This window comes from Gymnoscopelus microlampas (assembly GCF_963454915.1).
Source record: "Gymnoscopelus microlampas genome assembly, chromosome: 15".
NCBI classification, from domain to species: Eukaryota; Metazoa; Chordata; class Actinopteri; order Myctophiformes; family Myctophidae; genus Gymnoscopelus; species Gymnoscopelus microlampas.
This window is the reverse complement of record NC_139952.1, coordinates 30,506,236-30,532,042: the sequence shown is the minus strand read 5'-3', so window position 1 is coordinate 30,532,042 and position 25,807 is coordinate 30,506,236. Positions and strand designations below refer to the sequence as shown.

Sequence of the window (25,807 nt, the reverse complement as noted above, 5' to 3'; positions counted from 1 at the left end):
TGGCAGTTTTAAAATGTTTATTAAAAAATAAAATAGAAAAAAATATACCGGTACATAAAAATGTTCAAAACAAAAGCTGGGCAGTGGAGTCCCTCCGGCCACCGCTAGCTAAGCAGCCATTTTGAGGGCTACTGCCCAGATGAATTGGCCAGGACACAGAGGGGGCTGCCACCTTTCACTAAATGGCAGCCACCAGTTTAAAATCCCTCATTGTATTGCAATGGGGGTGCGTTACATTGCATACATACGTACGCCAGAATCTCAGCGGTTCACTGTCACTCTCTTAACTGTGCTTCCCTTTCACTCACTTACACTAATGTGGATAGGTCAAAGCAATGTGTCAGAAGGTGACCAGGTATTTTGCTTTCACTTGTCCAATCACCCTACGATCAGAGGAAAAAAGTGAACAAAGGACAGCAAGCTACACAGGACCACTGAAATGTACAGACTTATTAGTTTACCGCATGTCAGTCTCAGCTCTGCCGAATGGCAGGCAACTCGAACCTGGTCGACAAACCTCCACTAATGGTTGTTTTTGTTTTTTTCTTTTCATCTGTGCTGGCTCATTTATTTTTTCCAGACAGAGCTTGGGGGGATGGCAGCTTTAGGATTCCAAACAAGCTGACACTGATCACATTTCATGGGACTTATGTTCTCCCAATATCTTCTGTGTGCGTGAGAAATACATGATCTAAAATGTGGAAAAGCAGTTTTTTTTGCAGGCAATTAACGTCTTTGCACAGTGTTTAAGCACTCATTGTGCATTGTATGCGACTTTTATCAATCCATTAAATGGGAGATATCTCCAGTCTCCACCTAAGGGCCAAATTAGTCTTGGGAAAGGCAGCCCCACAATCTGCTTTTATGAGACTGAAGATGGAGAACGGGGCCTGGTGGAGGTTTGACCAACCAATCAAGTTACCGTGGTTTAAAGATAAAAACTAAAATAAAAATACAGAGTGTAAAGTTCAGAACAGTCTCAGTAAATGTGGAGGAGTCAGAAGCCAGACACCCGTGTTCCCAGTTCCAATGGGGGCACTGCAGAGTGCAAGTCGCTCTCTGGGTGCAATGGTTCACAAGCTGCAGGGTGATGGATAAAACATTCTTTTAAAGAAAAACTGCAGCGGTTTGTGATTCTAGTTCCGTTTCTCACACGCTTCACTGAGACACACACACACACTACACAGACCCAAACATGAACATCCCCTATCCTTACATTGGACTGACAGATGTACAAAACCAGAATTTCAAACATATCAAGGCTTACATACAGATACATGGGGTGTTGTGATGGTCGGGAAAGGGGTCTGGGCTAGTTCACCAGTGAGTCGGCTGGCAGGTCCGCCCATCTGATGGTAGAAATGCCAAAACTCTAGTCTGACAAGTTGGTAACATTACTCCAAGTCCCAACAAGCAGTGTTTGTCATCAAAAAAAAAAAGGAGCACTGAAACACAAATATAGAGGTGACACGTTCATTAGAATAAATCCACTTGCATAGTAATAACACTGGCATGTGCAGCATGTCACAGCCTCCGACAGTCCCATCTGTGAGTAATGTATGCGTGTGTTGTTAAAACTGTGCGCCCGCAAAAACGACGTACACACACCCCAAGTAAACACAAAGAAAGGCATTGCAAACAACTAGCGGAAGTACCTGGCAATCAAATATCCACAAGATTCCACAACGGAATCAAAATATAATTCCCTTTCTCTAGGGTCCTTGGTTTGGGGAAGACTCCCTCCCTCCTCTTGTCCTCTTGCTATGAAGGAGAGACCCTCATCATTAAGCACCTTAGTGTTGTTCTGCACTGATTTACAGCTACAGGCAAGAGCTGAAGCTCAGGTGGTGACCTGGGACAAGACTTCCATGACCACGTCCCCCGAAAACATGGCACAAGTTCTTTGATCCTGGATCAGTGGGCTTGCGTCAACTGGCGGGTCTAACTCTTGCGCTTCAAGTTCAGGTGAGGTTTTTTTAAACTGTCTCTTCATCTAAAAGCCCAAGCCCTCATACATCACTTTAATACAAGGAGACAAACACACTTATGAAGACACACAGGCATACGACACGTTTGAGGAAGTTGGGCTCTCATGCTTAAAAAAAAGAACAAAGAAAAATCCTGTGATCGGATTGCTTTCATTGTTAAAATCACCTCCAGTTTGGGACAGAATGCCAAGACAATGATGGCAGACTTTCTGCCACACCTCCCCTGACAAGGTATGTTAATAGTACAGTCTGACAGAAGGGGCGCACACACTGCAGTAGTGGTGCGACCATTCTCCGTTCACTCTGGAGTTTCTACACTAGCACAAGACCTCTCTCTTGTGGGATAAAGAAGATACATCTGCTCCGATATCCCACGGTTCATTTCAGCACTGCTCCTCCGTCCAGGCTCACCTTGGACTGTGTTTTTCCGAAGACCAAGAGAGGTGTGACAGGTGTGACTCCTCGCCACTGTCCTGTTTCCTATGACACCAAATACAACATCCGTGAGGGGTATGGGGGTGGTCCATGGGGTACATCTCAACCTCACTTTACACATTCAATACACACACAGACACACACACACACACACACACTTCGCCAGCCAATACACACTCTCCATAAATGCTGCCTGGAGAAGGGTTCTGTAAACTCTGCAAAATTAACAAAAAATAACTCTACAAAAATAAAATAAGCATATAAAAAAAAGTTTTTACATATGCACACAAAGTTAAATAAACATTTACTGTACTTACAAAAAGGAAAAAGAATTAACACTATTGCACAAATCAAAAACCGTTTGACCTTAAGTGAGTACAATGGAAATACGTTATGAAGGTCAAGAACAGGCAGCTTGGCTGCGCGGGTTCGAGAACAGCGTAGAGACATGGTCGAGACAAGTTCACCAGAATAGGATCCTACGGGACACCAAACACGGATTTGTTGCTCCCCACCTTACAGTTAACAATCACTACCAGTCCCAAATGATAAGAACAGTGAAAAAACTAATTACAACGCAAAAAAATAAGCGATGGTAAACTCAAAAGTGACACAAAACTGTAACAGACAAAACTCAAATCCGAGAAGGTATCCGTTGGGCGCGCCATGCTGTCAGGCAGAGTGCCGGTCTGCCCTGCTCCAGTAAACTAAATGCAAAAAAAAGGGCGTGGGAAAAAAAAACAAAGACACATGCAGAGATGGACAGAATGAGTTAACGGAAAGGTGGAGACGAGGGAAGAGGAGAGAAATGCAACGGATGAAGGCTTCTCACACGGAGGCAGCCTGCGAGAGATAAAGAGTGAGTTCACTGCTGGTCTCTGATAAGCCTGGGTTAATAGTATATACTTCGTCGTACGACAGTGTCGCACCTTGAAATATAGCAGATCTACAAGCTTGTACATCTGCCATTTTCAGTAATGGGCTCATCTGCGTCCGTTGTCCTCCCCCAGGATGAAGAGGTGCCGGGATGAGCAAACCGAGAGGAGGGGGGGGAGCGTTCTCTATCTGCTGAGGCTGACGGGCAGGCTGTCTCGCTTCCTGCGGCGCCAGGTGTTGCGGTTGTACTGCGTGTGCGTGTGGGCATGTGACGTGTGTCCGTTGCGGTTGTTGGCCAGAACGGTGCTGGCGTTGTTGACCAGCGCTGGGTTGTGGAAGGCCTTCACGTTGAACTTGGTGGCTCCGTTCTGGAGGAGGAGGACCGGAGAGGGAGAGACACGACAAGGAAGACATTCTTTTAGTATGGATGACAACTACCGTGCAGACAATATTTTTGACTGGTTAGACCTATACATTGTTATACCTTTTAAGCCGGGAACGCCTCTGTATTATTTTAGTTGTTGGGTTTTATTTGTATTTATTTTTTTGAATAAGAATTTGAAGTTTTCAAAAAACTTGGTAAGGATTGAATGAATGAATGAATGAATTTATTTGGTGATAAAAGGAAAGAGCACATCAGCACTTCCACAACATTTAGAAGGCGTTTTTAGAATCGGCCTCAGGTCTGTGTCATTTTAGTTGTTGCTATGTATATATAACATTGTTTTATTGTCTCCGACAGGCCGAAGGCATGGCCGAGACTGTTTTGCACCCTGTCCGTCCGTCTGTGTGTGTGTCCGTCCGTCTGTGAACAGCTAATCTACGGCCCGATGGACATGAAACTGTGTACACAAACTCCCTGGATGTTTTTCATGTTCCATCCTGATTGCCTAAGATTGGCATTTAAAGTTTCCAGGAGTGGCCCGTTTTGAACAAAATGCCTCAAATCATGAACGCAGCGTCCGATGAAACTTTGCACATACATTCCAACTAGGCCGAGGAACAAATGCCACCCTTTTCACATTATCATGTTATAGTGCCACCAGGAGGCCAATTTTAGCAAAATCCCCCTGTTTTTAGAATGGGTCTCAGGTCCAAATGGGTCCTCTATATTTTTTTTTACAGCATCTGACAATGTTTTTGACTCAGACAAAAACGGACAAAAGGCCTCCAGAATGAAAAATAAAATACAAAAAATTTAGATTTAGATGCAAAAGTGATAAGACATGTGCATGTGATTGGAGACAGATCAAATGTTTTTGATTGAATTCCTAAAGTGTGCTATTAATTCTCTTGCCTATAACTTTGTTTGCACTCTTAACTTATTTTGAACGGTTCTGTTTTATATAAATGTTTTATGTTTTGTACAGGGTTCCCACACATTTTTACCAATTCATTTCCAAACCTTTTCCAAAATATTTCACCTGATTTCCAGGCCTATATAGCAATCACTCAGCGCAATATTGAGCCTCTTACTCCAGTGTGTAATGCCCAAAGACAGGCAGTGCAGCAAAACTAACTCATCTGAGTTGCTCTAGTGTCTCCTTCTTACCTCTATAGATTGGCAGGCCTCTGCCTTTGCGTCTAAACATGCTATAGACTGAGAGCATTCCATTCTAAATATCATGCCACATTTTTGCTAAACCACCTATCCTAGGGCATAGCGCACCAGAGTACAAGACTCATTATGGCATCGACGCGAACAACGTAAACAGACATTCACTCGTTCACGCTCACTCGCACACGGAAACAAAATTGACCGAGACCACCTCAAATCATTTCAGTAATTTACAGAACGATTTTAGGTGGTTTCGGTCAGTACAGTTGATTCATACTTTAGTGAGGGCGTCGCATGACAAAAAGAAAACTGATCTACAAGCTTACATTAGGGTGCAATCACGCAGCCCATTTGGTACAAATCTTTTTAGACATGTTTTGGAACATGTTTTTGATTAACAAAATCAATAGCCCAAAACAATGCATAGCCAAATATTTTTCCAAAACACTTGATAAATTCCAAACCTTTTCCAGGACTGGAAATCTTCTAATTTCAAAAATATGTCCACAAATTTCATGGCCGTGGGAACCCTGTGTGTAAGTTGCAACATCTTGTACGGCTGCTGCCCTAAACAGAGCTCCCTCGTAAAAGACACCTTGTATCCGAATGGGACTTCACCTTTGTAATATAAAGGCCAAATGAAAATAAAAACAGAACAGTGTGTTGTTGTGTGTGAGTTTTACGTGGCCATCCGGCGCCTACCTGGTGTGTGTGGCTGGAGTGGGGGCTGTGCGGAGGAGGAGGAGGAGGCTGGGGGCTGGAGGAGGGGGCGGGGGCATGTGCATGAGCTTGGGGGTGCATGTGGAAGAAGGAGGAGGGGAGTCCGGCGGTGTCTATACACACCTGTCTGCCAGGCAGGGAGTGCAGCGCCAGACCAGCAGGCAGCGACATGTGAGCCTGACGGCAGGACGGAAGGAGACACAAAGACAACAGGACGGAAGTTAGTAGGGGTACAACAGTTAGACCTAATCGATTTAAATCGGTTATAAATAATTATTGATTTTAATAAAAAATAAAATAAAGAAATTCTAAAATGAATTGCAAAAATAGCTGATCTACAAGCAATTTAGTCAATTATAAAATACTAGTCCATACCCGTTGGGGATATGAGCATCGTTTTTATAGACCTGCTTACTTATTCCTCTGGCAAAATGTGGCAACATTGATCCCAATCCAAAGTACAGACTGATACAAAAAAAAACTGTTTCTCGATTAGTGGTCCATACAATAAATCACTAAGAAAATAATCGACAGTTGTAGCCCTAGTAGTTGGTGCCATACATGCACCAGCTAGCTTCTTAACTCATTCACTGCCAGAATTATTCTGGCCGTGTTTGAACACTGCCATATTTTTCATTGAAAAAAAAAAGTACTCAGGAGCCGAGATACAGAATTTTTAAGTTTTAAGTTAACAAGGAAGTGGATGGGAGTCTATATCTTCGAAAAATCATATCTCCTTGGTCTTTGGGTAAAAAAAAAAAAAAAAAAATCTAAAAAAAATCTAAAAAAAAAAAATATATATTTTTAATTTTTTTAATTTTTTAAAAAGTCGTTTTAGTCGTTCTTGGCAGGCATGGCTTATGGACAGAAGTCGTTTTAGTCGTTCTAGGCAGTATATGAGTTAACTACTTGAACCCTCGCTCTAGCGTCCCTTTTCTGAGCATGTCATATTAAGCCAACATTTGTCAGATCAGACAAACAAGGTCATAACGCGTCGTGTTGTGAACTTGTAGAGTATTTCCCATAGGGGAATCTTAGATCACGTCATATAAGAACTGTGTTCCAAAACTAAACAAAACCACCCCAGCAATTTTGTCAGGTATGGGACTGTCGTTTATGATGATATTAGAATACAAAAACATTTCTCCAAACGCAGACGTTATCAAATGTAACTCAATATCATAAACAGCCTTTGCTGAAACAGATTCATTGTGTCGTCATTTCAAACTGAAATCACTGTCAAAAATGTACTCAGGCTTGTCAGGAAAATACCTTCACAGATGCTAAATGGAGCAAGCACAGACATTTTCTTTAACATACAAATTGGAAGAAATCAATTTGAAAGTCTATCATAATAAGCTTAGCTATAGACAACAGCTATAATTAATATATTATATCATTTCATATAGTATAATTATTATAACATAGGCCCAATATAATATATATGTTGTGGCCAGGCCTTGTCCATAAGTTTCGGTGCTACAGTGCCTACAGTACCTGTGAACCTGGGGTAATGATGAATTGGGGGCCGCCCATGCCAGGCTTGTTCATGGTGAGGCCTGGAGGTAATGCCAGGCTCAGATGTTGGTACGGTCGGTACTGAGGCAGGGGAGGTGGTGCGACAGGGCACGGAGGTGTGGAATCAGAGTCCTGAGACATCAAAAAGAAAGCCGAGAAAGAAAGGATTAGTAATGACAGCTTCATCTCTACAAGCACTCTTAAGCCTAATTCATACTTTCACATGCCCGAGAATGGCCAATATAGAAATCTCACAACAAGTGCTGTGAGAGTTGATCTACTATTTTCCTACATTAATCATCACAACGATGGAACGACACATCTGCACTCAAACTGTTTAACGTTTTCTCTGTCTGCGTGTTTCATTACGTTGTCTGATCCGGAGAGCGAGGACACGGAGGAGGCTGAGGAATGCTGCTGCGGACTGGAGATGGACATGGGCGAGTCAGCGCTGTGAGGGGACCCCGAGTCTCTCTGCTGCTCGTCCACCCCGACCGGCTCCTGCTGCTCCAACTCGGGATCTTTGGCGAGCGAAACTGGAAGGCAACCAGTAAGGACACTGAACAAACAGTCGCACATCGCTACACACTGCAGGCCAGATAAATCATAAAGGCCATAATAAACCAAACAACTACAGTTGGATTACAGTTAATTATCCCTGAATGTACTCGCTTTTGTTCTTTAAAGGTAGCAAAGTTTTAAAGCTGCAATCAATTATTAACAATAAAATGTTAATTTGACCAATCTGTATGGCAGAGTATGTTAATACTAGCACATCTACAGTGGTGGGAGGTGGTTGACGAGTAGATTTTTAGGAATCTCACCTCTGCTTTCCATGCGTGCCAGGTGCTTGCCTCCCCATTTCCTGATGATCCATTCCCGGTAGTCAATTACTTCCTGGGTCAATCGGATTATTCTCCCTAAGGTGCTGTGGGTGTAAAGTCAAGTATTGTATTATAGTTTTTTGGTCAATAAATTAAATCAAAGTAGGGCTGGGCGATACGGACAAAACCAAATATCACAACATTTTTTGACCAAATGTGATAATATCAATATATTGTGATGCAAATATTTTGTACAAGGTCAGAATCCGTTATCGGATGTATGAATGAAGTAAAAATTGCACGTGGAGTTTGTGTGTCTAACCTCTCAGAGTCGTTGTTGGGGTAGGAGCGTGCCAGCGGTGACACAGCATGACCCAAGACGGTGTAGGCGTAGTCAAACACATGCTTGACATGCATAGCCCCATATGAACTCCTGCCTACGTCGTTACCTGGACAACACACACACAAAACGGCATATCACCATCCTGAGCATTCATAGAGTTAGCAGGCTTTAGCTACTGTTGTCGTCTTCATTTCATCTCGTTCTTCCGTCGAGAGGTTATGTTACATGCTCGAAATATGAAACTCTGCTGTCTAAATGAAAACATGAACATTTCAGTAAGGGACAGGTCGATTTTTAAAGAAGGGTACCCCTGGAGAAAATGTATGTGCCCTGATCTAAAATGCCATGACCCTCCCTTTGACAAAAAAAAAATCAATGACCCTCCCAAAGTGATTAAAAAAAAAGATAAACCCTCCCCGCCTATAGGAGTGTCACAATATATTGTCCCACGATATAGCCTATCGTGGTATTAAAATGTGACGATAGGTATTGTCAAGATGTCATACTATATTATATTACTGTCTATCTGTCCTCTGAAACAATGGGTTTATATTTAGTGAGAACTTCACTTCTCCCTTAAGCTTGCACAAATGTATTTATTTGTGTGTACAAAGCACTTTGTAATTGTTCTTTAAAGTGCTTTATAATTGTTATTCTAAACTAAAGATGATGGTCAATGTTGATGATACATGAGAAAAGAACATTAATAATGTATCATATCGACATCATATGCCCAACATCATGTATGTATCGTGAAATTAGTGTTATCTTGACACCCCTAACCGTCCCCATCAAATACAACATGACATTTAAAACTGATAATATGTCCGATGTTTTGCTTTCCACATTGATTAGAACATTAATGTAGTCAGTCTTGCTAAATGCACAGTGTAGTGTCTGTAGTGGTAGCAGAATGGACAGTGTTCTAAACTTGCATGTGGGAAACCCATTGAATCCCATAATTATTAACTACGGTGACCAGTGGCGTTCCCAGAAATTACATTTAGGGTAGGCGAGATTTTTTTCTCTACCTACTCAGGGGGGAACAAGTTAACACTACACTGACTACAAAACTGAAAAACGTTAATAAAAACAATATGCAAGTATAATCAATCAATCAATTATTCAGCAGTGGTCTCTTCATGTTGTACTTTAATGGCTCAAGCTGCTCTCAGACTGCCTGTCCGCTTGAGGTCCGACAGCCACTATTCTCTTTGGATTTTTTAATTTTCACTGCCTGTTTTTCAGTCTTTTACTTTATTTTCTAGGGGAGGCTAGATTTTAGTTGGGCAGGCCGCCTGCCCAAGTCAGCCGAGTGTCTCCGAGTCAGACTCGATGTCTCCGAGTCAGACATCCGACTTCAAAGTAACTGACAACATTGATGCGTCATCATACATCAAATAAAAGCCTGTATTTACCTTGATGTACTCCGACTTCCATGTAACTGACAACATTGATGCGTCATCATACATCAAATAAAAGCCTGTATTTACCTTGATGTACTAAAACCTCCCTTAAATACTTCCACAGAAATGGGAGTTAGAATTTCAAGGGAAACTGTACCAGTTTACCTGGTTGAGTCATCATTAGTAGGAAATGTGCCCATATCAATCGCATGTGCTTGCTTGTACTTGTGCAATTCGAAAATGGCCCCTGTCTAAGTCTTAACAATTAGGCTATCAATTATGGCCCGATGATTCTGGTTTTACTTGTGGAGCTAGGCTGGCATCTATGCACAACTGTCCATATAGATCCAAATTAATCACATGCACAGAATTACTTCAAATGATTATGAATATCCAGTTATAAATTAGTCATTGTAACCTGGTGTATGTAATTCTATGAGCAACAACCACCATCGTTAAGACGCCGAATAGATTTGACTGGGTCGTTCACACTTGCTGTGTGTTGATGGCTTGTTAACGACTGTCATTGATTCTAAATGGACCAAGGTGATACTGGATTTGAATCCTTTGTATCATTTGAAATAGAGAGGGGTCATTGACCACTGTTCTGCTGTACTAAAAATGTATATAAAAACGGACTATTTTATTAATTCAAAATTGCATGACCCTCCCTTGGATTCAAAGTAAAATTAGCTGACCCTCCCTTGTACTAAAATTAGAAAGGCATGACCCTCCCCTATTTTCCTCCAGGGACCCCCTTCTGTACATTTCGACTGGTCCCTAAAAACAAAAATTCCCCCATCCATCCATCTTCCGATTTGTGTTGGTGTTTGAAATTTCATTTTACGTAAGGGATTCTCAAATTGACCATTAGAGGGAGCGACAAATTGGGCCAAGAAGAGTATGACTTCGTACATAAAGTTTCAATAGGTTCCAACTGCTTATCCTACTATCCTACTATAATCCTACTATAATTCTAGTAACCTCTGTGCGTTTGTAGTGGTGGTGGTGGTGGTGAAGCTACCCGGTTCTCCCCACTGGCTGGACCAATTGCTCTGATTTTGCACACAGCCATTGACCATTACCATCTGAACTTAACTGTGAAGCCCGTTTTTCGATTTCATCAAATCTCAGCTTCTTATTAGCGTTTTTGTGTCAAACACTGTCGCCATGGTTACGGGGCTGCCCAGCTATGGGACGAACTGCCTCCCGGGTTGCCAGATCATGTGCGCATATCCCCCCACGCATGCGTCGACCGGGTATGGTCTAGTAACTCTAATTGAGAGTATGAGTTTACATTTACCATCACATACCCATCTTCAAGAGGATGAGAAAACATTCTGAATTTCTTGCAAACAAAACCCAGGAATGATGAACGGTGAATTCCACCAACATTATAATGTATTTATATGATACTGATGATAAATATGACCAACTGCCATGAATAATGCCCAATTTATATACCATCATACGATGGAGTCGTGAAAAACATCACTACACCATACAGACACATACCGCAAAACACACTTTGGCACTAAACAGCATGTACTGTACACTACACACACACACACACACACACACACACACACACACACACACACACCTGGTAACAGTGGGTCCTCTATGCAGAGCATGGACGGCCGGTAGCCGTTGTTCATGGCTTTCATCATCTCCTCCTTGGAAACGTAGGCTCCTCCGTTCTTGATGCGGATGCCCGTCTTCAAGTAGTTAAAATGGCGTCCGTAGAGCTCAAAGAACTCTATGAGCAAGACCCCCAGGTTGGCCTGGTCGCTCCTGGCATCGATGCGAGGGTGCCGCTAGTAGGAAGGGATGGATGGGGAGGTCAGCTTATAGCGCACGTCACAGAGTATTGATAACTGTGCAGGACTGTGGACTAGCATTGCATTCAGGTTTTTAGCGGTGCCAACCGCTCTATATCTGACTTTGTCCGTGTGTCCGTCCGTATGTATTCCCCTCTGTATTCTTATTGGCTGGGCTATAAACAAATATTGATGACAACACAAACTCCCCACCAGAAGTGCGTATGTATGTTTGAGCACGGGGCTCATCAAAGGCACCGCTTCCTTCACACAGGGTGTGATTTTTCCTATAAGAGGGTCTTGTCTGTATGCCTGTCACTAATCTTGCAACCCGCTGGACCGATCCAACGGCAAATGACTTGTGCATGCTGCCAGTAGGCCATGGATGTACGTCCATGAATTAGTTTTTAACTAAAGTTTTATATTTAAAAAAAATAATAACTTTGCTTTTATAATGAGTGAGTGGTGGTCAGATCGTGCTGGAACCTTACCCAAATTTCAATGTTTGCCCCCAGAATCGGAATTCCAGTTAAAATATGTAATTCTTATTGAAGAATGCACTGATATATTGCACAACTATTGCAGTGTTCCTGTTCTTCCATGAAGCACATTTGTGTGTGCGTGTGTGCGTGCGTGTGTGCGTGCGTGCGTGCCTGTCTGTCTGGTACCTGTAGGAAGCTGATGACCATGAGGATGAGACTGTAGGAGCTGATGCCACCGGTGAAGACTTCATTCAGGTCCCTCTGCAGCAGAAACTGCTTCAGAACAAAGATGAGATAAGGCAGCACTGGATACTTCTGTGGTGCAAAGGAAGAGACGCAAAGAGAGATGGGGTGAGGATAGTGTGGAAATCTAAGGGAAAGGAGGTCAGTTAAGTACAATTACTGGTCCTATTTATGTAACTTGTTGAGGGTCACTGAAGAGCTCTGGGGATTTTTAATGACATGTATAGGAATCCATATGGGTCCACGTGACTAGTGGTGAGATCAAGCAATCCTAACGATCACAAGGATATGCAGAACGATCTCAGCTCCACAGTCACATGTGATCTTGCTTCCAAAACAGGGTGGAGAGAAAAAAACGTTGTCGGTGTCGGGTGGAAACCTTTTATGTTCAAACCCGTTAACTACAATGGATCCATTGGAACACAGATCATTCTCCCCCTTATTAATTAGTCACAGGCTCATTTAATACTTTTCATTGGTTAAATATTTATAAAACAGACACATTTAACCACTTTCAACCTGGCGTCTTAGCAAAAGCCAACTTTTGCATGACACCGTCATATGAAGTAGTATAAAATAGGGCATTTGTTTATGGAAAATCATAAAAAGATGAAATGTGGAGATGCAAGGTTTCTGCCCGACAGCGATGAAATGTTAGTAACTGTATTTACACAATTATTTATATCAGGAGCAATAATGTAGAATTACCCCCAGGTACACGTACTGTATGTCACAGATGACGTGCCCTGTCAGTTAAGTGTCCTACAAGTGAAAGCTGGAATAGCTGCAATACAGCTTCTTGTGACTGCAGGGGAAGCGACCTTTATTGGCAAGACTGTGCAGGATCCCTTCAGATGCAACAACATCAACTATCATCGACCTGATCCCACGGCCGCTCAGATAGTAGTGCGTCAAGCTGTGGCATGCATTTCAGGGGAAAACTCATGCAAATATGCACCAGACAAAAAGGCAAAGCCTGTATTCTTGACAGCTGCCTGGAACATTAATGCACTGGAATTCGACCATTGCATTAGTCACTACAGCTGTGACTAGGGCAGAGGTGGGTCTGCCTTTAAAAGGGAAATTCCACTCTGGGTCTGTGTTGTATTTGTAGAAAAGTTGCTTACCTACAGAGTAAAATGAGCACACAGTCAGCTCTCTACATATCAACAGTCCAAAATAGAAGCTTATACTGTAGCTGCAATCCAGGACTTATTTTAAAGAAGAAATCCTATCCGTACGGTAGATGTTAATACAATATAACTAGTACATCTGCAGTGGTTGAAGGTCCCCTTGCTCTTCCATTGACAAATGTAGACCCTGGTGTCAGGTAGGACATGTCACCTACTGGTTGACTGCCTGAAGCATAATACCTCCACCAGACATGTGGGCTCTTTGAGATAATGGTCTCAGACTCATGCAGGAGACCCGGGTCCGAATTCTGGGTAAGGATGGTTGCTTTTACAAGCTCCATTTTCCTGCTTTACAAAGGTTGATTCAGTTGGTTTCTCCATAGTTTAATCTGTGAGTGTTTCAAATTGTAAAATAGTTCTTCAAAACTGAGTGAGGATAATGGTATAATGATCTTCAACCGGTGCTACTGCTGTTCCGTTCAGAGATCGCTTTGCCAGTTATGGCTCGATTTGGTAAATGACTTTAACAACATGAAGCCTAGCTAATAGCTCACAAACAGATCAGCTATTTTCAGCAAAGAGTTTTGGTGTCGAGGGAAAAAGAGGGGACCAAGTACAGACCCCTGTGGGACCCCGGTCAATTAAGTATATAGGGTTTAAGTGATTTACAGGATAGTTGACAAGAGTCATGGAACATTTTAAAATCACCTCAATGGAGTACATTGTTGACAGTTTGTCATAAGAAGGTCATTAGCAGCCCAACCATAATGCTCTGAGCAAAGTCATTGGAGTCTATTCCAGGCTGATTTAGGAAATGAAACAAAGGTCTATTGGCTTTGAACACAGCAATGGCTTGTCCTTTTGAAGTAGGAATTTTCCAAATCCTTTAAAGGGGGAAGGTTGACAAATCTTGGAAGCCTGTCATAATACATCGCTAATTATGCCCTCTTTTAACATGCATGGACAGATTTGCAACTTTTTCTGTTTTTAAGAAAGTGGCTTTTGTCTCCTGTTGGCATGTGTTAACAGTGCTAGTGCAGGTAAATGGGGCACGACACGATTTTTCTCAAGATTGTGTGTTTCCTTCTACAGCTTAGGTCTATGCGGTCAAATTGAGCAACGAGTCACGACATGCATACATGTATACTGTAATTTATGATGGACTGGGACCAGCTCTTGGTTTGCACTGGAAAATGTTGGATAACAAAAAAAAAAAACTCTGACAGAGTGGCTTATACTAGAGACAACATGTATGTGGTTATTAGCTTCTGCGAGTCCCGAAGGAGCTTCGCATATCAAAGTTGACGGTTGCCCTTTATAAAGTGCTTGCTACAATACCGTCTACATTTAGAATTCAGGATGTTGTAAGTGAAAAGAAGCTGACATGCATCCTCTACTACACCAGGCCTACAATATATATTTTTATTGATATCTTATTAAGTGGGCCTGATTTGAAGAAGGTAAGTTACTGGGGGCCATAAATACTTTTCCTTAAATTGGCATCAACCTGTGATCAAACAAGATTAATGCATTAATTACAGTTTTACTACTTTAGGTAAATTTAAAAAAATAATTCAGTGCATGTATATTTTTTCAATGAACCATAAACAATGGCATTGCGTTGACAACAGCACTTGACAACAGTAACCAATAATAGTAACAACAATACAGGTAATAAGTCTGTGCAACAACACACTTCTTAACAGGAGAAGTTGCACCGTTTGGAGTGGGAAAGAGCAGAGAAAAAAAAACTGATAGGAAAATTCATGTTTGCCTGCAAGGAACAAGTGTTTGTTTTTAGCATTCATGTGAGAGAAGCTGAATTCCTGTGTTGATCCATTCCACACTGCAATATATTCACTCCAAAAATGTTCAGAGTTGTGCCTATCAAAGATCAACTGATGCTTACATGTTGACCACTTCTACTGGAAGGGACCCTCATTCTAGGGAAATTGAGCCCTTAGGACTCAAATTGACAGAGAAAAAGGTTATAATTTCTCTTGAGTCCCAAATTTAAAGTGCATGAAAATGTCGCTCAATGGTCAAATAACAGACCTCTGCTAAAGCAGGCACATTGGCTTCTCTAGCTCAAGTTCCACAAACATGTACTTTTCCTTCCACCGTTTCTGGTGGCTTTCAGTATGCACTTTTCTTTTATTCATAGCCGACACTTAAGATCTTTGCCAAATGTAAATCTGTGCTAAATGCACTGATAAATATAAATGTACTAAATGTTATTTACTAAACTTGTTAAATGAGCTAGCTAACTGCTGGTGTTGGTAGAGCCAGATTGTGCCCAGATGTTAGTAGCTTGATTGGCTGAAACAGGTAAGAGTAATTGACGTTTAATAGGTGAGGGAAGAAAGAAAGAAAATGAATTCTCCTATTGGAGAATACTGAACATTAAACACCAGTTTGTTATTTATTATTTCTAAATTAATGTTCACAATTAGTTAAAAGGCCATATGAATATTTCACATAAAAAAATTATAATTTGGTGATGCCTCAGTCACACAGGTTGATGCTTTTACATCGCTTTTTTATCTTCTGACAACGCTACCTTAACGTAGTCTTTGATGAAGTCTGCAGCCTTCACTCCAGTCTCCACGTTGAAACTGATGTCCACCTTGACCTCCGTCTCCTGGTCTGTCAGCTTAATGATTGGCACCTGGAAAAAAGAAATGTGAATTAGTACTTCCCCACCTTTTGTTAAACCCACTTAGATCCTATACGTAGTTGACCGGATTCCCACAGGCTCTACTAGGCCTACTAATGTTTTCACTCTACACTAAATATCTTCAGTCTTCGCTGAACATTGTAAAATAGCCGATCTACAAGCTCACAACGTGTCACAATATGATGCATTGTGAACTTGCAGATCTGCTAGTTTCACCGAATGTAAGCCCCAGAACAGGGATGATAGGGTTCAATTGAAGTGTACAAAGAGCTGGTGCTTTATTTTAACTTGTACCCCATGGTAACATGAAAGTGTTACCACGTCTGCACCTTACGCTTATACTCATGTACATACTGTATTTGTTGGTGTTATGCTTTGTGTATAACACCAGCATACTATGTAGATATCTTGATTTTGTTTTGTGTTCTCTTTGACATGCTTATTTAATGTTTGATTTTCTTTCTCCCTGCTTTGTTCTCTCCCTTTCTGGAAAACAACAAAATGAAAAAAACTCTTTACCCCTATAAACCAGTGATGTGACAATAAAGTTGATTCCGATTCTTATTTTGAACCATGGATATTAGCTCTTGGTATGGATGACAATTAGGTTTGTGATCCTTTAGGATTTTAACGATTCCGGTTCCTTATCGATTCCCTCTTAACGGTCCTTAACGATTCCTATAGGGGGTTCCAGGTCTGTAATGGTCGTTGGAATTAAAAAATGTTTGAGAACCACTGGCATTATAATTGTACAGCAGACGTGAAGTCCACATACCAGTCTCTGAGAGAGTGAGAAAACCGTTTCCAAATGATGGAACCGACTCCGATTCCTAAAATGCTGGATCCGGTTCCTGCGGTTCCGGAGCCCAACCCTAATGACAATCACTGGCCACTACTTACTGTAGCTTTGTCTAACACTTTGATGGAGAAAGGTTCTGCCACGTTGTGTTTCCGCAGGGCTTGCTCCAGGTCTTGCAGTGGGGGGCGTTCCCACTTCCCAAACACCACCAGGTCTATGTCACTGAGGGCAAAGCAAAGTTGGGACATTAAAAACAGGGCTGGGCAATGAACCAAAAAATATTTTAAAACAATATTTAGAACCAATAAACTACTTAAATCTTGCTCATATAGGTCAATTGATTAATCGAGAAGCCGTTTTCTTTTTTATAACATAAATATATTTTGTATTTCTTATATAAACTAATCGACAAAAATATTTGCATAGATTTTTCACCATTGTACAATGGTGGCATAAAATAAAAGTGAAACAAGCAGATCTACAAGCTCACACGTTGTGAGCTTGTAGATCACCTTGTTTCACTTCTTTTTTTTATCGTTCATTAATCGTAATTGTGGTTTTAAGTCAGATCGCCAAGCCCTACATCAAAATACCTTCCAGTAATTGCAGAATGTACCCTCATACTAAAGCCCGTTCTATCACACACTACAGGCCTTACCTTGTTGGAAGATAGAGACCAGTGCTGAAGCTGCCAAAAATCTTGACCTAAAATAAGCAAAGATAAAAGAAATGACAATTTTACAAAGTCTAAATCAAGGCAAAACAGAGTTCATGGCTCAATTCAAAATGTAATTAATTCAACTGTCTAACTTCTCTGAGAACATCTCTTGTTTTTACAATTATTTTCCTGCTAGTGTATTGTGTGAATAAGACAGCTTTGGGGTTGCTTTATGGTTATTTCTTCACTTTGATGAAGGTTGGCAACTGATTCAGATAGGCTTCAAATCTTTATGCTAGGCCAACATGTTATGCTAACATGGAAACTGGGCCAGTGAACAACACACAGAAGTGAAAATTATATTGAACATCTAGTCTAAGTAAGTGTATAAAAAGCTATATCTCCCAAAATGTCTGTGTATTCCTCTTGAACCCCATCACACAACCTCCTTAAGATATGTATAGGTGCTTCCACACTGCACAATTGGTAAAACCGTGATTATCCACCTAGTCAGACGAGTCAGTTTGAGTTGAATTGAGTCCAGCTGTCACACTGTGTGACAACCCTCTGCCTATGGACCCTACGCCGGAGCAAGGCCTCAATAAAACCATTTTTTAAGTCTCTTGACTTGATAGAAGGAACCATGGGTTGGCAATCCTCTTAACCCATTAAGATCTGAGGCCGATTCTACAAATGCCTTCCAAATCAGTAGTTCTCACACTTTCAAGATATTTTTAAAAAAAATGCACAAAAATACCAGATGTCTGATGATCTGCTATTTTTGAATAGCCAACGCAAAAATCTAAAATGACAGATGCTTTCCCGGTTTTAAAGGGTTACGGGAACAGATAATATCTACATGCCATTTTCACAAAACTACATGCACTTATTGTAAGTTAGCAGACAGTACTTGATTCCCCGGGAGTTAACACATGAAACCGATCCAATTGCTGCAGTAATTTTTCTGGTGAAGGTAGTAGGTTCAATCTGTGCCAACACAGACAATAACCTCCCCATTATTTGTATGTTGGCCATTATTGTAGCACCAGTCACGGTTCAGCCACATTTTGGGACACTGCCAGAACTTTGTTTTCCTCCACGTTTATGCTGTGATGTGGAATACACCCCCCCCCCCCTTCCCCCACATTTATTTCGCGAAAATCTAAAGATCTACAATCTTGTGTGTGTGTGTGTCTTACAGTTGCAGTAGGCCACAGCTCCTTGATCACATTCTCTATCCTGTTGACCACCTCCTTCCTCATAGCTGCTTCCTCTGGCCTCGGAGACATGAACTTGTAGAAGTCCATCACCTCTTCATGGAGTCTGAGCACAGAGAAGGAATTAAGGTTATTACCACACACAAACAGAGTAGATTAATTTCCTAGCTCCTAAGCTTACCCCTCTCCAAAGTCTAAACGTAACCCTTATCCAGGCCTCAACCCAATTCTAAAGCTAACCCTAAAATTGCCCTTGAAAAATGGGTTCGTCCTTACTTTCCTTGGTTTTCCTCATGTTTCTATTCTTGTGAGGAGATCAACCTTTATACAGAATTCAAACTACGGTTTGAGCAGAAAAAGAAAATAGGGATTCTAATCCAATCGTCCTGAGCAACAACAGTGGTCCTGAGCGCCACTTATTTTTCATCGTTGGCATGTCTTTGCGTGTGTGGCAGCAGAGGGGCATGGGATGATGTAAACATTTATGACCAGTCAGATGCCTAAGAACAGTGGATCTCTGTTCAGCCCCCTGGCCATTCATTTATCTGGGAATGTGTCCCATGAGCAGGGAGACTGCCTGCCACCATCAATTACCAATTCATAAATTAATTAATTCATTAATTCCTAATTGCCCTGGACGACATGCAGTCATTACAATGAGGCCAATGTACCACACACAACTATTCAGTTATTATTTTCCTAATACAAAGTGCATCATAATTGAATATTGTAGGGTTTTTCAAAGCAACCCGGTTGCAAGGGCACCCTCATGTGGCAAAAGATTAGATAGCTCCACATTACATTCACAGGCTAGAAATAGGAATAGAAAACTACTTAACTTACTACTTAACAAGCATTGGCCTAGTTGAGATGAAATACACCCTTTTGTATGAGATGGCATAATAAGCCAGTTTGAACTATTATGAAGATCTGGGAAGGAGGTTAAGCAAAATCCCTTCAGTTTCACAAAGATTCACTGCTTTCCTGACAAGCACCAAATTCTTTCACTGAAAGAAATCCCAGGTGGGTGTAAACCTCCATTACAAACATCACAAGTTCATGCAACACATTGGAACTTCCTCTCTCTCCTTTTTGTGAGTGTCTTTGTCAAAACTTGATAACTAGAGCTATTAACATGTTAAAGAGTAGACAGAGTATGACAGCTCCAATGAATAACCGTATACATTGGTTAAATTAAAAAAGGTATACAGTAAGGCAAACTAACCACTAACCAATCAGCTAAAAATCACTTGTATGCATACTATGCAATTATCAAAGGCCAAGTTACTTTGGTAGTAACATTCACAGATGGAAGAGTGTGCCCCACACTCCTGTTTATGACAGTTATGAGCTACATGTAGTAAATGAACCATAAAACATGGCCTGGGACACATTTCACATTATTTACAGAACCATGACAATATAGAGCTTTTTGGGTGGAACTGCATCATGTTTGAAATCAATGCTCTTTTTAGAGCAAGTGATATTTGTTGTTCATAAGATTCAGCTTTGGAGCTAAGGTCAATTAAGCATAACATAAAATGAGTTATGCCTATATTCTCAAATGTAACCTTACAAGTCTGACAACCTGGTCGATCATTTCAGCTGTACTGAATGACTCACATGATTGTCTCTCTCAATATTATACCAAGAACTGTATGAACTGTTCTGTTCCCACAAGTTAACCGTTTCATGACCCCAACCCTCTGACAAACTCATCAGCCTCATCATTAAACAATGGCAAAGGGCCGGGCAAAAATGTCCCCTAAATCAGACAAATGGGACAAAAAAATAATAAAATCAAATGTTGTTGCAAATATGTTTTCAACTTACAAGTTCTGGTCAATTATCTTGTCATTAAACTACACTTCTGGTGTAATAAAAAAATAAAGCATGTTTAACTTTTCACTTTACAGCAAGGGCCTCCAACATGTTCTCAAATGTCCCTAGATATGAGTCTGGTGTGAGGGAGAGGGCCCCAATCAAACTGTTCTGCACTGGTTCTGAATGTGAGGGGCCACAATGCACTGTCCTACTAGTTCTGAACATTATAGTATATCTGAAGGGGGACATTAGCTTTGTGCTCATGTTAGCCTCCTAACCTAAAGCACAGACAGTACCGGCTGAATGGAGAAATCAGTTAGCTGTATTAGCTTACCAAGCCAGTTGCTAAGCTCAAACAGGGTATTTGGGGTTAGCTACTAGAGTAGCCAGTCGCTTGCCAAACAAAATAGATCTACAAGCTGCCTTGTTAGCTTGTAGATCAACTATTTTTCAGCAGGCGACAGCAAATTAAGCTTCACTCGTGTGCTGCTTGTACTCAACTCGCTGGACAGAAATGAATAGTTTCTGACATAAATAACTTTGAGGACATAAAAAATAGGGTATTTCTAAATGCAAAACGTATCGATGCCACTCAGGTCGACACTTTCCCCACTTAATGATCTTTCTGTCTTGCCACACACTTGCTCTTATAAAGCTTCTTCTCAACATTCTGATTTCAAAAAGTACTCACATGTTATACTTAAGTAAAAGTATCGATACTGCAATGTAGGAAATACTCTGTTATAAGTAAAAGTATTCTTGAGTAAACTTACTTGAGTAAAAGTACAAAAGTATTGGTATCAAAATGTACCAATAGTACAGAGTACTCATTATGCAGAATGTCCTATTTCACAAGTTTTCAGATGTATAAAAAATCATTTGAAAATAGCAGATCTCAATGTAGATCTTGTAGATGTAGATTTTCAAATGGCCTGAAGTGGTTATGTATATTTTGTAATAATAATCGAAATCTAAAGTAATTAAAGTGTTCAAATAATTGTAGTGGAGTAAAAAGTACAATATTTGCCTAGGAGATGTAGTGGAGTAGATGTAAAAGTACTGACAATTGGAAATACTAAGTAAAAATACCTTCTTTTTTGAGTACAGTACTTGAGTAAATGTACTTAGTTACTTTAACACCACTGCCAATGTATCTACTAAATAAAATACAATAAAATAAAAATAAATCAACACTGAACATTTCCAGACTGATCTTCTCACCCGAGGACACCGGGGTTGTAGGTCCTGGTCTTCCAGGGGGTCCATCGGGTGGTCTGGTCGTTGTAGTTGTCATTAGTAGTGCAGTTCGCGTTGAGCAGGTAGTTCATGCCATACGTGCTCGCCTTGTTGTCGCCACTTTTCCTCCGGCCCGGGTGATGTAGGTGATGCAGGTGGTGGTGGTGGTGGTTGTGATGGTGGTGGTGGCCGTGGTTGTGATGGTTTATGACGGGTCCGGACGTGGGACTAGGAGGGTGAACCTGGTGACGCTTAATCCCACAGATCTGCTGCTGCTGCTGTGGTGTGTAAGTGAACGGCGGGTGGTGATGATGATGGTGAAGAAGGTGATGCCCCTCTTGCTGCTGCTGCTGCTGCTGGAGATAATGGTTGACATTATTGTGCATGATGCTGTCATTGAAGTTAAAGACATTGTTGGCACCTCCTCCCCCTCCGTTCTGATTCATATTATTCCCCGTGAATGCATGCTGTCCACCGCCGCCAATAGTCCTTTCTAATAATAACGAGAAGCAGCTCGGGGATGGACTGTCCGTTCCGGTGGATTCCTGGGATGAAGAGGAGGAGGAGGAGGAGGTGGAACCGCTCTTCGGGGGCATTCTGCCTCCTTGATCCCCCTCGCCGGCGGTGGGATGATCGGCGGCCGGCGGTGCCTCTCTGACGCCGCCGAACAGCACGGGCACGGCCGCCGTGCCCGTGCTGTTCGGTGGGGTCAGAGAGTTCCCGGGGCCGCTGGCGGCGGCGGTGGGCAGCATGATCGCGGCGGTGCCGTGGTTAACGTTGCCGTTCATGATGCTGTGATGGCTGCTGCCGCTGCTGCCGTTCACACACGCAACGTTCCGGTTGCCGCTGCTGCTGTCGCCTGACGCCGCGACATGTTTAAAAACGTCCAACGGTGCGGGATAACTGAGACATTGATTATTGCGGTGGTGCTGATGTGCCCGTCCTCCCTGAGACGTCTCCCAGACGTGCATCCACAAGGCGTTCGCAGGTCCTTTCTGTTCGGGCTGAATCCAAGCGACCCTCGGATCCATTCAACTTCTTTTTTTCCCCTCCTCGTCTTGGTAACTAAACCACCGACCCGGTTACAACGTTACAAAACCCCGCGCGACTTCAAAGGACCGGGGGATACGACCCCTGCTGCTAGTCAACCCCGCGTTACGACACAAAAAAAGTGTTAAAACATTAAACCGACCCGGACCACATTGATAAAGTGGCCCTTGACGCCGCTGCTGCTGCTGCTAGCTGAAAAAATGCTAGCAGATTTCCCTACGGGAATTCAATATGGCGTATTCTCTTCAAATCGATGCGCATGTGTAGAGAGAGTGGGATTTTTAAAACGATGGTCGTGTGAACACACCCCCGTCCACCGCCCACTCCTCTCCTCAGCCCACAGTCCCTCTAGCTCTCTCAGCTGGCCAATTCATTCACTGCACAATATCAATATTTGGACTTCATTTTACAAATATTTATTTGGACAACCCTATAAACACGAGGTGAAAAAACGTGTTAAATTAGATTCGTGCAGCCCATGGCAAACATAATTTATTTTATTTTATTTGTTTTCTTTTTTTAATACCAAAAACATGAAAATGGCAAGTGGTAGTATTAAACAGAAATTAGGCACCTCAGTCCCACGCTGCAGGGGGGGGGGGGTCTAGTGTTTTGTCTCTTCTCTTTTCTTTTTTGCAAATGGGTTCCCAGATTGCCCCTCTGCATGCATTCAACAGCATAGCAGATGTGCAGCAATGATAGTGAAACCATGTCTCAACCCCTTTATCGTCAAGGACCCCCAATTTGATAACATTTTCATCTCTTGGACCCAAATCTAAGAATGTATTTTTATTTCTATTGTTGGACATCGTCAAATATGGTCTGTCATTTGAATCCTGTACAGTCTATCTATGTACTGTACTTATAGAGATAACAGTGATGCTGATCAAAATAGCCTTTCTTTATTATTGTCTCTTATTTACTGGTACAGCACATGTAATAATAATGGTGAAGGTTAACTATCACTCATTTAGCTGGGGACCCCCTGGAACCCCCTAATGGACCTCTGGGGGTCCCCGGACCCCACGTTGAGAACCACTAGTGTACTGGGTCCTGTCTTTTTAGTTTATTCCATATTGTACGCTGCACTTATATGATTCAGGCAGTCACGTGAGTGTCAGTTTTGTAACACACAGCAGGAGGCGTTGATCATTCCAGACAGTGTATGCAATCAACCCTGGTAACTGCCATCTTCCAGCCCATTAGTGCTGTGATGGAACCGGTGGCAGGCTGGAGCTGCACTATACTAGCCCAGCCAACAGCACCTTCTGTGATAAAGTAGAAAGAAGGACAGACAGACAGAGAGAACCCCTTGCATAATATCCACTGCTCCACCCCCCACCACTATCTCGCGTGCAGCATGTGACGGCGTCGAGGAAAACCCTCCCCAGAGCAACCGTGTCAGCTAGGATAGCGTTCTCACTCTACACACGCACATGCGTACACACCGTTCCCTCTCACTGTCACTGTCTCGCCTGTGGAAATGAAGGCTCCATCTCTTTCTTTACACTGTACATCCTACTGTTTGAAACAAGAGCTTGCGAGTGGCCCTGCTTTAGCTAGGTTCACTGATTGAATAACATGACCGTGTCCATGGTGCAAAAGATGAGATTATAAATCTCAGGTCCTTTCTTGAATCAAAAGCAGTGTGTGTAGCTCCCAGGGTCGTTGTCTTTTTGTCAGTGTTTGTGGGGATTATTACTGGACTGTTGCTGAATGATGTCTCTAACAACATCAACAGCAAGAGAGAGGAAACAGAGACAGAAAGATAGAGAGATATTCCATACTGACATGGAGGAAGTCGTGCTCGAAGGGCAGACCAAACAGCAGCAGATCATATTTAGGAATGGGAGGAGTTGGCTGAGATTGAGTGTGGCCTGAATGGTAATGAGGCTGAATTTGTTGCAACATGTTTAACCCACATTAGTGTGAGATAGCAGTTACGGTGCAATATCAACAGCAAGTTCACGTACACTGAGCATATTGTCCATGGGACCTTCGGACATCAACCAGTCAGCGTCCCAAAAAGGAAATCCATCGTCGCTGGCATGGAGGTGAATGGCATTATAAATTGTAGAGGCCATGCCAGCTGTAGTAAATACTAGCTGTGTAATATAGTGATGCTATTACCAAGAGTGTCCATAAAGAAAGAGAGAATGTATCCAACATGCAGAATGTGACCATCTCTGTGTCTCTCTCGTACACTTCACATGCATGCATACATTACGCACAAATGGCAATCCTATAATTTATTCACAACACCATGTGTAAAACTGAAGGGAAGATTAATTATTTATCACCCGCCTAAATATTCCATTTAAAAACTAACATTTGTCCAAGTTCAAGTTTAGTCTTCGAGATATGCTGACATGACTTAAGGTTGGGAAATCATTGGGAAATATCCCCCATAGGGAGGAAGAAATGAAAGGATGAATATTCCCAGGTTCATTTTGTGCATCTAGCATGCAATCCCTGTCTTGCCCTTTGTCAGCCATACTCCCTACCCACATCGAATTATTAACAAACCATGGCTTTATTCATTTTAATATCACCCCCTGACACACTTTCTGAATTTAACCCCACACTCTCCCCTATTTATCTTTCTCATATCACCCTTTCTCTTCACCCTGCACACTGTACAGTAGCTCTCTCCACTGATTAGCCCACATTTCTTCCTAAAAAAACGGACAGATATAACACACACACACACACACACACACACACACACACACACACACACACACACACACACACACACACACACACACACACACACACACACACAGCTCATTTCAGGCATGGATGAGTTATTGAGAGCCAATGCTTGATCTCCATTTGATTTCCCTTTTCTGCTGTCCCTGCACACAGCAATAATTCTCTGATCTCTTACAGTGTGTCTCCTGTCCTTCTCTCTCTCTCTCTCTCTCTCTCTCTCTCTCTCTCTCTCTCTCTCTCTCTCTCTCTCTCTCTCTCTCTCTCTCTCTCTCTCTCTCTCTCTCT

General features: G+C 42.1%; 1 protein-coding gene across 2 annotated transcripts; it reads right to left on the bottom strand.

Moving 5' to 3' along the window:
- tent4a (terminal nucleotidyltransferase 4A) lies at positions 1 to 23,345 on the bottom strand. Of its 2 annotated transcripts, none has more exons than XM_084081278.1 (13): positions 21,743 to 23,345; positions 18,680 to 18,803; positions 17,481 to 17,527; positions 16,924 to 17,044; positions 15,907 to 16,014; positions 12,157 to 12,285; positions 11,272 to 11,485; positions 8,242 to 8,368; positions 7,920 to 8,023; positions 7,465 to 7,631; positions 7,075 to 7,227; positions 5,560 to 5,754; positions 1 to 3,667 (listed from the first exon to the last, which is right to left on the bottom strand). In XM_084081278.1, exons 1-13 carry the CDS (start codon positions 22,786 to 22,788, stop codon positions 3,485 to 3,487), a joined length of 2,718 nt encoding a protein of 905 aa, XP_083937404.1. In that variant the 5' UTR covers positions 22,789 to 23,345; the 3' UTR covers positions 1 to 3,484. The 2 variants fall into 2 exon arrangements, with proteins under 2 accessions (XP_083937404.1, XP_083937405.1); XM_084081279.1 differs by having other exon boundaries at positions 5,701 to 5,754.
- Between the last annotated feature and the right edge of the window lie 2,462 nt (positions 23,346 to 25,807).

Coding starts and splice junctions, on each gene's coding strand:
- tent4a (XM_084081278.1), bottom strand. CDS start 22,788: ATGGATCCGAGGGTCGCTTGGATTCAGCCCGAACAGAAAGGACCTGCG. Junction 8,369..11,271: donor AGAGGACCCACTGTTACCAG/GTGTGTGTGTGT, acceptor TGTGTTGTCCAG/GTAACGACGTAGGCAGGAGT. Junction 5,755..7,074: donor TCATTACCCCAGGTTCACAG/GTACTGTAGGCA, acceptor TCCTGCCGTCAG/GCTCACATGTCGCTGCCTGC.